The sequence below is a fragment of the Pseudophryne corroboree genome, chromosome 8 (assembly GCF_028390025.1).
Source record: "Pseudophryne corroboree isolate aPseCor3 chromosome 8, aPseCor3.hap2, whole genome shotgun sequence".
NCBI classification, from domain to species: domain Eukaryota; kingdom Metazoa; phylum Chordata; class Amphibia; order Anura; family Myobatrachidae; genus Pseudophryne; species Pseudophryne corroboree.
The window spans coordinates 25,975,656-25,988,123 of NC_086451.1; the positions used below are offsets into that span (position 1 = coordinate 25,975,656).

A 12,468-nucleotide genomic window follows, 5' to 3' on the forward strand; every position below is an offset into this window, starting at 1 on the left:
AATTATGTCTCATTAATGGCCGTACCACCGCTATGGCGGTCTCGGTTGCAGAGCCTTGTGGCTGCGACAATGGTCAGCAGAGGCGGATTCCAAAAGGGGTGTTGAGAACCTTCCTTTTACGGGCGATGCCTTGTTTGGAGAAGAACTAAACAAGTGGATATCTCAGGCGACAGCAGGTAAGTCTACCTATCTACCGTCTGCTGCACCTCCTGCTAGACGTCCCTACCCTGGGCCCTCTCTGCAGTCCTTTCGTGTGGCAAAATTCAGAGGCAGAGCCAGAATTACGCACCGTCCAATGCTGCTAAAGGAACTTGTGGTAAGTCCCGTAAACCGGCAGCTGCTGCAGCTCTGGACCAGGCCTCTGGATCCTCATCCACAAAGCCCTCCGCGTGACGGTGGGCTCCAGCAGCAAGGCGACTTCCAGGTAGGTGCTCGCCTTCAGCACTTCACCCATGTGTGGGCAAAGTCCTGCCGGGATCCTTGGGTGAGGGAGCTCATATACCAAGGATACCGGCTGGAATTTCAGGAACTTCCTCCTCTCAGATTATTCAAGTCTGCCTTGCCAGCTTCACCTGAAGCAAGAGTTACCTTGCAAAACAGCAATGCAAAAACTGCTTTCCACAGGAGTTATTGTGCCAGTACCACCTCTGCTGCAAACAAGGGGATTTTATTCAAGTCTCTTTGTGGTTCCGAAGCTGGACGGCTCGGCATGAGTCTTGAATCTCAAATCCCTGAACCCGTGTCTTCGCGTATTCAAATTCAAGATGGAATCCCTAAGGGCAGTGATTTCCGGTCTGGAAGAGGGGGAGTACCTGGTATCTCTGGATATCAAGGATGCATACCTTCATATCCCAATATGGCCACCCCATCAGGCTTACCTTCGGTTCGCTATACTGGATCAACACTTCCAGTTCCAGGCCTTACCCTTTGGTCTCTCCACAGCTCCAAGGGTATTAATAAAAGTCAAGGTGGAGATCATGCTGCAATTGCGCAAGATGGGAGTCAACATAGTCCCGTACTTGGACGATCTGATAAAGGCGGTGTCCAGGGAACAACTGCTACAAAGCATCGACTTGACATCTCTCCTGCTTACGGATCACGGATGGATCCTAAATTTCCAGAAATCTCACCTGGAACAGTCTCAGAGAATTCAGTTCCTGGTAATGATCCTGGAGGCGGTATCTCAGAAGGTATTCCTTCCGATGGACAAGGCCTTGACTATCCAGGCTATGATCCGCTTGGTGCTCAGACCATGCAAACTCTCGATTCATCTTTGCATTCGATTGCTGGGCAAGATGGTGGCCTCCTACGAGGCAATACAGTACGGTAGGTTTCATGCGCATCCGTTCCAGCTGGATCTGCGGTCAGGTTCTCACCTGCACATGCACCAGAGTATAACTCTCTCACCAAAAGCATGGATGTCCCTGATGTGGTGGCTACAAGTCTCTCGCCTTGTGGAGGGTCGGTCTTTCAGCACCCAGTCTTGGACCATACTGACACGGATGCCAGTCTCAGCGGTTGGGGTGCTGTGACCCAGGGGGATCAGTTCCAGGGAAAGTGGTCGAGTCGGGAATCTGCCCTACCCATAATTGTCCTGGAACTCGGGGCAATTTACAATGCTCTTCTACAGGCCTCCTATCGCCTTCGGAATCAAGCCATCCAGGTGCAGTCGGGCAACGCCACGGCGGTGGCGTACATCAGCTGACAGGAAGGAACAAGAAGCAGGGCTGCAATGCGAGAGGTGTCAAGGATACTTCTCTGGGCGGAAGCCAACGCAAGCGTCTTCTCAGCCCTATTCATTCCAGGTGTGGCCAACTGGAAAGCGGACTTCCTCAGCAGGCACGACCTCCATCCGGGGGAATGGGGGCCTTCACCCTCAGGTGTTCCAACAATTTGTTCACCGGTGGGGCTGTGCGCAGATAGACCTGATGGCTTCTCATCTCAACAAGAAGCTCCGTTGTTACTGTTCCAGAACGAGGGATCCGCAGGCTGCAGCAGTGGACGCTCTGACGGCGCCGTGGAACTACCAGTTTGTATACCTGTATCCTCCAATCCCTCTCATTCCAAGAGTTCTAAAAAGACTCAAAAGGGAAAGGGTTCAGGCAATTCAGCCTCGACGGGCCTGGTACGCGGGCCGGGTACAGGGATCCTCTCTGGAGGAACCCTGGCCTCTGCTGCTACTCAAGGACCTTTTTAACAAGGACCGTTCGTCTATCCAGACTTACTGTAGCTACGTTTGACGGCTTGAAAGTTGAGAGGGATATCTTAACTAGAAAAGGTCTCCTGTCCGAGGTTATTTCCACTATGGTCCAGGCCCGTAAGGTGGTCACGTCCAAACATTACCATTGTATCTGGAAGAAATATGTCTCGTGGTGCGAGGGTAGAAAATATCCTCCTGCGGAATTTCAACTTGGCCTTTTCCTGCAAGCAGGTGTGGATAAGGGCCTACGGTAAGTCTCCATCAAAGTTCAGATTTCGGTTCTCTATAGTCTTCCAGAAACAACTAGCGGTACTCCCAGAAGTACAGACTTTCCTAAAGGGAGTTATTCACATTCAGCCACCCTTTGTCCCTCCCACAGCTCCGTAGGATCTCAATGTGGTCTTGACTTTTCTCCATTTCGAACTGGTTTGAACCCTTACACAGGGTAGACTTGAAATATCTAACGTGGAAAACACGTTGCAGGCTTTAGAATCTGCAAGACGTGTATCGGAATTGGGGGCCTTATCCTGTAAGAGCCTGTATTTGATATTTCACGGGGATAGGGCGGAGCTCAGGACTCGCCCACAGTTTTTGCCGCAAATGGTATCTGCTTTTCACATTAATCAATCGATAGTGGTTCCGGCACTGCCTGACACATCTGTTGCTCCAAAGTCCTTGGACGTTGTGAGGGCTTTGAGGATTTACGTCAAGAGGACAGCTTGTCACAGGAAGTCGGACTCCCTTTTTGTCCTTTGACGCTACCAAAATTGGTCGTCCTGCTTATAAGCAGTCCATTGCTCGTTGGCTCAGGTTGACCATTCAACAATCCTATTCTTTGGCAGCATTGCCGCTGCCGAGTTCTATCCAGGCCCACTCCACTAGGTCAGTGGGTTCTTCCTGGGCGGCTACCCGGGGTGTCTCGGCTTTACAGTTGTGCCGTGCAGCTACCTGGTCTGGTTCGAACACGCTTGTAAAATTCTACAGGTTCGACATCTTGGCCAGAGATGACCTTCAGTTTGGTGAGGCGGTATTGCAGGGGTCTCAGCACTCTCCCACCCGTTCTGGGAGCTGTGGGACTTCCCCATGGTACTAATGTCACCCCAGTATCCACTAGGACGTTAGAGAAAATAGGAATTTAATACCTACCGGTAATTCCTTTTCTCCTAGTCCGTAGTGGATACTGGGCACCCGCCTCAGTTCCTCGAGTTCCTGCTTACCTGGTTGTAAGTGTTCTTGGTTGGGTCTGCTGTTACTGTCCCTTGTTTGGTTAGCGTTGCTTTTCTCTGTTCTGGTTAGCTCTGCTATCTTTATTGTTGTGTGTTGGTTCGTTACCTCACCGCTGTTTGTGTTTTATATCCTTCTCTCAAAGTATGTCCATCTCCCCGGGCACAGTTTTCCTAGACTGAGTCTGCAGGAGGGGCATATAGGGGAGGAGCCAGCACACACTGACTGATTTCTTAAAGTCCCAGGCTCCAATGGACCCGATCTATACCCCATGGTACTAATGTCACCCCAGTATCCACTACGGACTACGAGAAAAGGAATTACCGGTAGGTATTAAATTCCTATTTTCAGCATACATCTGATTCTGTGTAAAAAACAAAAACAAAAAAAAATAATTAGAAATTGGCTACTGGCATTATAAGTTTGATTTACATCGAAGGGACAAGTAGGGTTAGGCTGTGTATTGCTGACAGCAGGGCTTGAGGTATTAATACGTTGGTGGGGATAAAGGTCTTGTGTTTATATATATATATATATATATATATATATATATATATATATATATATATATATATATATATATTGTTAGTATTTAAAAAATGGAATAAGAGTTTTCAGGGGAGATCTGGTTATAGACTTGAGGGGCAAATTAAATGAGTTGGATCGCGTGATTAATGCCACGAGTAAAAGTGCCAGGAACAATTCCGTTTCTGAGTTACAGAGTATAATAGTGACTTGCCTCTATGGGGTCGATTCAATTCAGCAATGTAAGAATAGCTTCCGGGAATTAGCTCCCGACGCTATTCAATTCAGCTCCAGTTAAGTCAGCGATGTCCCGTTCTCGCCGACTAAACAGGTTGAATTGTCGGGAGAACGGGCATTCTCCAACTTAACTCCCCGGCGCGAGGCTGATTCCCGACAGAATCAGCCTCGCGCCGGCCGCGAGGCAGCACCTTTGTCGGGTTTCTACTCTCATCCCCCGGGGATGAGAGAAGAATTCCCGACAATTGCGGGTCACTAGCAGCTGAATTGAATAGCGTCGGGAGCTAATTCCCGGCGCTATTCTTAAGTTGCCGAATTGAATCAACCCCTATATTACATACTGTTAGAGCCTTTTGTTTTTACAAGCTTTTATTGGATGGGGTAAGATACATTGCAGAAAGGAAACCGGTGGTCAGGGAGGTGGGCAATGTGTAGTTTAAACACATCACAATGTTGAGTTGGCAGACAATGATATAGGACAGATGCGTGAAATAACTCCCCTGTTTACTCCTAACAATCATACTACCCTAGATTGGGCTTGTCTCGAGGGTAAGGAGTCATCACCCTGTATATACCCTGGAGGTGTAATCTTTCCCTTCTTTACGCAACACACCAAGGTTTGACCCCTGCATTAGGACTGCTGTGAAGTCTGAAGAAGCACTGCAGATATTCCGAGATACTGTTTTATCAAAGTCTGTTTTTGACTCTGAATTTGACAAGCAAAATTGCAGTTATTGAGCCTATATTAGGCGATTCTAGTCTTTGTGGTCTATGATGTAAACATGGTCCTGTTGGAAAGATAGAACTTCGAGCACATTGCTTTGTTTGGCGCGTCCTGATTTGCCTATCAGCAGGTAGTTGTCCAGAGAGGGCCAAGCTGCAACACCCAGTTTCCTGAGTTGCAGCCATTGTTGTAGGTTGGTGAAGGTGGTTGGCAAGTTTGAGAGGCCAGATGGCAATCGTGTAAACGGGAAAAGATTTCCAGGCAGAAGAGTGTCCGGGAATGATGGAGCTGTGGTGCCACTTTTAATGTTCAGATATGGCATCCTGTGTATTGCTGTAAGGCAGGGCTGGCCAAACCGGTCCTCGAGATCTAGCAACAGTTCATGTTTTCCAGGCCTCCTGGAGATCTGTAGACTTGTCAGGAATGAATGCAGCACATCTTAATTAGTAATGACTACACCTGTGCACCAGTTAGGTGGTCTGGAAATTGTGAACTGTTGGTAGATCTCGAGGACCGTTCTTGCTCTGTTGCATTGAGTTACCGGTTTCCATGTGGGAATGCCTTGCATACACAGACTGTCTCCTCGGTTTGAGAATAGCTCAAAAACCTCGATTCCCTTTCTACCAGATTATTAGGTGTAGAATCTGGTTCGTTCTAGGGTCATTACTTGCTCTTGTGCCGGCGTCTGTAGTCTGAGGCCGTAAAGTCCTCATTTGCAAAGGGGAGGTAATAAACCTACATTCTGGTTCCTTTGTGTTTTAATGTCTTGCATCTAGCAGTGTTGTGTAGCGTTTCTCCAGGCCTCCGCGATCCCACTGAGGGCCGTAGCGGCCAGGAGTCATGGTGAATTCTTTTGATCAGCCTCCCGTGCCCAGACAAAAGTGCCTCTTGGACGCTGTTCCCACATACTGTCTAGCGCACTGTTCTTTCACTAGACTCTAGGTATGAGCTTCTTTTGCTGTTGTGTTGAGTACGTCGAGGAAGTTTCCTTTTCTTCTGTGACAAATAATGGAATTTGCAGTTGGTGAATTTTAATTTCTGTGACCAGTTGATGTCCAAATGAAAATATCCCCCTTAAAGGGAAAAAAAACAATTAAGCCTTTCCAAGGATGCAGCCAAAGAGCTCTTATCCGCTACAGTTCACATCGTTATTGTAGCTGAAAGCATGAAGGTATCCAGTGACACAGGAACACCCCCTCCGGCCGGTTTTTTTTCCCGACGTGGGCTCTGGTTCCATGCTGTAGGCTGGTGTACCGTAACCCGATAATGCCACCAGCGTTCCTTGTGAGTTACATGAACGGTGATCCACCAGTGATGTCAGATGCAGTGAATGCTCAGCAGTAGGGAAGCTGGTCATGCACCTTCTAGTGAGGTTTTCCAGGTCCTTCACTGGAGCAATTTAGCATTTCTATGGCGTCGGGACAGCTGCTCTGAAAAGCTGAAGATGGATTTTGTCCTCCCAGGCAAACGTTGAAAACTGCAAGTTTTCAGAATTTGCTGTGTATTTGGCCGCCCTATTGGGCCCCTTGTAATGAATGGGCCTGTTAATTAAAACAAGTAGAAACTAGCGTTTCCACCTGTGTAATGGGCCTATAAGGAATTCTGGGGCAGCTGTATTAACCTGGAGAAGGCATAAGGAAGTGACAAACCAGTGATATGTGCAAGGTGATAAAGGCACCAGCCAATCAGCTCCAATATGTAAATTAACAGTTAGGATCTGATTGGCTGGTGCCTTTATCACCTTGCATATATCACTGGTTTGTCACTTCCTTATGCCTTCTCCAGGTTACTACATCTGCCTCAATGAATAGGAGAGAGAGAAGCTAGGACTTCAATAAGAACTTCTTAAACTGCTCGGGCTCCTGCTGTCACCACTATACCCCACGGTTCCAGAGGTACTAAAGCATGTAAGCACCTACTAGAGTGGCTCTCTGAAGACTGAGAAGCTCCTTCCTTATGGTAAACCCTGATAATAACCTACCTGTAACAGCAGCTTGGTGCACGTTGATCTCAAGTCCCTGGAAGGCAAGGTTCCTCTTTCTGGTCTTCCATATGTTTGCTGGTCTTCTGCGCCCCTCATCACCGGTGAACATATTCGCCATCCACTTGTGACCCAGAGCAGCAGCATTAAGTGTAATTCTGGGGACATCTCTTACTATCGGTGATGGGGGTTCCGTATAACTACAGGGGATAGAAGGATGAATCACCGGAGCAGGTTCAAGTAATGGGAGGGGGGAGAAGTAAATTACAGGGGTGGGCTGTTGATGATGGGAAATGCATTACAAGAGAGGGTGGAGGGTAAAATGAGCTGCAGTATGTGTGTGTGTGTGTGTGTGTATATGTGGATGTTATAAGGCGCATCTGGCGTTAGTGGTCACGTACAGTAACATATACCCCCACCCCCATTTAAATATGTGCCGGCTAATTTGTGTCGCCTTCTGGTCAAGTGTGTAGAAGCATCCTCTCGACCCAACTATTTGGTACGTTTGTCCTGTGGCGGAGAACCATTGTCTTGCCCAATCTGTGTCACTTTTGCAGCCGTGCAGTGACAATGATTGATTGCGTTCATGTGTCTCCCCCGAGAGGACATTTGTTCACCCTTCTCGTGTGTTTATAAATTAGAGATGAGCGGGTTCGGTTTTACTCGGTTTTACTCGGTTCTCAAAACGGCATCTAATTGGCTCACGGATGTCACGTGTTTTGGATAGCCAATAAGATTCGGTTTTGAGAACCGAGTAAAACCGAGTAAAACCGAATCCGCTCATCTCTATTATAAATCCAGATTCTGTGAATCCCTCGATCGGCTTGTTTTGTGCATCTGTGTAGTGTGGTTACATCACGTGGGAGCGCAGCACGTGTGTTTGGATGCATTCTCTAGACTGGGTTACATGATCACCATCGGTTCTTAGAGCGGTTTTACTTTTGAAGCTGCCTGGTGCAGCAATGTAGCCTTCAGATTCCCCTGCCTGTGAAGGGAATTTCACTGGGCCGTGCTGGTGCATTAATGGCATGCACTGACCCCGGGGGATGGAGGAGAGAGGCTGCCTCAGATGTCAGCGCATTGCAGGGTGTTCCTGTCTGCTTCACTTCCTCCCACAGCAGTCTGTCTTGTGGGCTGGAATACAAGGAATGTAATGAGTCAGAGCCCAGAGTAGAGAGAGCATCCATGTGTATCTCTCGATGCGAGTCCCTCGCACATTACGGCAGCTGCTCCAGGCTGTGTGACAAATCTACCATCTCCTTCTATTGTTTCAGTTGCAGGCATTTTCCCGTCACCATGTCTGAAGGCTGGAGAGACTGGCCCATTCTGGGCCCCGGCTGGATGCGGCGGACGGTCACCCGTAAATCGGGAGCATCGTGTGGTCAGTCGGACACGTACTATCAGAGGTATTGCTGGACGGAATCTTTATTTCATGTATTTTATAACCTAGCAGCTGCCCGTAATTGGCAGCCAGTAAGGTATTCGCTGGTCGGAGTGCAGCTTTTGGATTTGAGTTTCACGTTTTTGCTCAATTTTCTTGTAATTGTGGCCTTATATCCTTGTATTTTTTAGCCCCACCGGGAAACGCTTCCGAAGCAAGACTGAAATGTGGAAGTTCTTAGGGGATTCTGTTGACCTGTCTATGTTTGACTTTAAGAACGGTACCGTAATACCACTTGAGAAGGTAAGACCCTACTGTTCCACGGGGGAACACTGTATAAAAGGTGGCGATGACCTTGTTAACCAATCAGATGTTTGTCTTTTATAAAAACAAAAATGTGGACGTGTCCTGAAAATACAACCATTAGAGTCTGTTCTCGATGGTCAACATTTTTGTTTTTACACCATTACTTGTAGAATGTTTTTGATTATTATGAATAATTGTTTCATATGGTCTTATTTACAGCGGAGGACTCCTAAGAAGCCTTGCTTAGCCCCCAAACCTGCGGCTGAATCCCAAGCCAAAAAGCTAAATTTGTCCTTTCCACTTACTCCTACCCAACTGCCGGAAAATAATGTGGAAAAAGAGTCTGTGCCCATGTAAGTTCACTAGGAATTGGATAAGACCCTTTTAAAGTGATTGCACAGGAAGGATCGGCTGTAGAAGTACAGCGAAGGGGCAGGTAGTTGGGATGTAGATATAGGATACTGCAGGATTGTGCATAGTATTCTCAGGTTGGAGTTAGGGATAGTATGGAGTAAAATAATCTACTTTGATGTAGAGACGGGTGGTCCTGTCATAGCTTGTTCCATATTTCGCCTACATCCAGTCAAGAGGACACTGACAGACTCTGGGTTAGAGGGATGGGCACTTGGAGCAGATATTAAATAGTTAACTAGAACTGCAACAAAGCTCCGCCTCCCTCTAAGACCTCCCACCATCACCGGACCGAAGTTTTTCCTTCAGACTAGAAGTGTGTGAGCCTGTGAGTTTTGCACCATAAATGACAGTGTGAAAAGCATTTCATGGCCCCCGACAGTACATCGTGTTGACGGTTGTACTGCTGGCGCCCTTGAAATGCTTTAAGTGCATTTCACACTTGTCGATGTCCCAGCGTTTTGGGGTCCCCATAGTGCTTGTCACTATAAGGAATACATCCCAAAGTAGGAAAGGAGTCCTGTTTAAAAGATTTATTTCTGTGTTTCATTTTCTTTTTTTAGGGTGGGAGGGGGCATGACATTTTAATTACAATTTGATGTGGTAAGAGGTGCAGCGTTATATAGCTGTATAGGGTGGTATGATGTCAGAGGATCAGGGTTTATGAACGAGGAGTAGTATTGGGTGGAATGCAGCAGTTACAGGGCATATTTATGGAGGATATCCAGTAAGAAGAAGCTACGTATAAGGAAGTAGTATAGGGTGGAATGATGCAGTGACAGGGCGTATATAGTGAGGGTATCCGGTAAGAGGAAGTAGTATAGGGTGGAATGATGCAGTGACAGGGCGTATATAGTGAGGGTATCCGGTAACAGGAAGTAGTACAGGGTGGAATGATGCAGTGACAGGGTGTATATAGTGAGGGTATCCGGTAAGAGGAAGTAGTATAGGGTGGAATGATGCAGTTACAGGGAGTATATAGTGAGGGTATCCGGTCAGAGGAAGTAGTATAGGGTGGAATGATGCAGTGACAGGGTGTACATAATGAGGGTATCCGGTAAGAGGAAGTAGTATAGGGTGGAATGATGCAGTGACAGGGCGTATATAGTGAGGGTATCCGGTAAGAGGAAGTAGTATAGGGTGGAATGATGCAGTGACAGGGTGTATACAGTGAGGGTATCCGGTAAGAAGTAGTAGTATAGGGTGGAATGATGCAGTGACAGGGCGTATATAGTGAGGGTTTCCGGTAAAAGGAAGTAGTATAGGGTGGAATGATGCAGTGACAGGGCGTATATAGTGAGGGTATCCGGTAACAGGAAGTAGTACAGGGTGGAATGATGCAGTGACAGGGTGTATATAGTGAGGGTATCCGGTAAGAGGAAGTAGTATAGGGTGGAATGATGCAGTTACAGGGAGTATATAGTGAGGGTATCCGGTCAGAGGAAGTAGTATAGGGTGGAATGATGCAGTGACAGGGCGTATATAGTGAGGGTATCCGGTAAGAGGAAGTAGTATAGGGTGGAATGATGCAGTGACAGGGCGCATATAGTGAGGGTATCCGGTAAGAGGAAGTAGTATAGGGTGGAATGATGCAGTTACAGGGTGTATATAGTGAGGGTATCCGGTAAGAGGAAGTAGTATAGGGTGGAATGATGCAGTGACAGGGTGTATATAGTGAGGGTATCCGGTAAGAAGTAGTAGTATAGGGTGGAATGATGCAGTGACAGGGCGCATATAGTGAGGGTATACGGTAAGAGGAAGTAGTATAGGGTGGAATGATGCAGTGACAGGGTGTATACAGTGAGGGTATCCGGTAAGAAGTAGTAGTATAGGGTGGAATGATGCAGTTACAGGGCGTATATAGTGAGGGTATCCGGTAAGAGGAAGTAGTATAGGGTGGAATGATGCAGTTACAGGGAGTATATAGTGAGGGTATCCGGTCAGAGGAAGTAGTATAGGGTGGAATGATGCAGTGACAGGGTGTACATAATGAGGGTATCCGGTAAGAGGAAGTAGTATAGGGTGGAATGATGCAGTTACAGGGTGTATATAGTGAGGGTATCCGGTAAGAGGAAGTAGTATAGGGTGGAATGATGCAGTGACAGGGTGTATACAGTGAGGGTATCCGGTAAGAAGTAGTAGAATAGGGTGGAATGATGCAGTGACAGGGCGTATATAGTGAGGGTATCCGGTAAGAGGAAGTAGTATAGGGTGGAATGATGCAGTGACAGGGCGTATATAGTAAGGGTATCCGGTAAGAGGAAGTAGTATAGGGTGGAATGATGCAGTGACAGGGTGTATACAGTGAGGGTATCCGGTAAGAGGAAGTAGTATAGGGTGGAATGATGCAGTGACAGGGTGTATATAGTGAGGGTATCCGGTAAGAGGAAGTAGTATAGGGTGGAATGATGCAGTTACAGGGTGTATATAGTGAGGGTATCCGGTAAGAGGAAGTAGTATAGGGTGGAATGATGCAGTGACAGGGTGTATACAGTGAGGGTATCCGGTAAGAAGTAGTAGAATAGGGTGGAATGATGCAGTGACAGGGCGTATATAGTGAGGGTATCCGGTAAGAGGAAGTAGTATAGGGTGGAATGATGCAGTTACAGGGTGTATATAGTGAGGGTATCCGGTAAGAGGAAGTAGTATAGGGTGGAATGATGCAGTGACAGGGTGTATACAGTGAGGGTATCCGGTAAGAAGTAGTAGTATAGGGTGGAATGATGCAGTGACAGGGCGCATATAGTGAGGGTATCCGGTAAGAGGAAGTAGTATAGGGTGGAATGATGCAGTTACAGGGTGTATATAGTGAGGGTATCCGGTAAGAGGAAGTAGTATAGGGTGGAATGATGCAGTGACAGGGTGTATACAGTGAGGGTATCCGGTAAGAAGTAGTAGAATAGGGTGGAATGATGCAGTGACAGGGTGTATACAGTGAGGGTATCCGGTAAGAAGTAGTAGAATAGGGTGGAATGATGCAGTGACAGGGCGTATATAGTGAGGGTATCCGGTAAGAGGAAGTAGTATAGGGTGGAATGATGCAGTGACAGGGTGTATATAGTGAGGGTATCCGGTAAGAGGAAGTAGTATAGGGTGGAATGATGCAGTGTGAGGGGGCGTATATAGTGAGGGTATCCGGTAAAAGGAAGTAGTACAGGGTGGAATGATGCAGTAACAGGGTGTACATAATGAGGGTATCCGGTAAGAGGAAGTAGTATAGGGTGGAATGATGCAGTGACAGGGCGTATATAGTGAGGGTATCCGGTAACAGGAAGTAGTATAGGGTGGAATGATGCAGTTACAGGGAGTATATAGTGAGGGTATCCGGTCAGAGGAAGTAGTATAGGGTGGAATGATGCAGTGACAGGGCGTATATAGTGAGGGTATCCGGTAACAGGAAGTAGTATAGGGCAGAATGATGCAGTAAAGGCGTATATAGTGAGGGTATCCGGTAACAGGAAGTAGTATAGGGTGGAATG

General features: G+C 47.2%; 1 protein-coding gene across 4 annotated transcripts in view; it reads left to right on the forward strand.

Annotated features, from left to right (window-relative positions):
- The window catches only part of MBD1 (methyl-CpG binding domain protein 1), a 54,369-nt gene that overhangs the window by 20,125 nt on the left and 21,776 nt on the right, over window positions 1-12,468 (forward strand). For all 4 annotated transcript variants that reach the window (XM_063936108.1, XM_063936106.1, XM_063936109.1 and 1 more), the window contains exons 2-4: window positions 8,166-8,297; window positions 8,464-8,575; window positions 8,798-8,931. In XM_063936108.1, coding sequence (XP_063792178.1) covers window positions 8,188-8,297; window positions 8,464-8,575; window positions 8,798-8,931 — 356 coding nt within the window. In that variant the 5' untranslated portion in view covers window positions 8,166-8,187. The remainder of the gene's footprint in view (window positions 1-8,165; window positions 8,298-8,463; window positions 8,576-8,797; window positions 8,932-12,468) is intronic.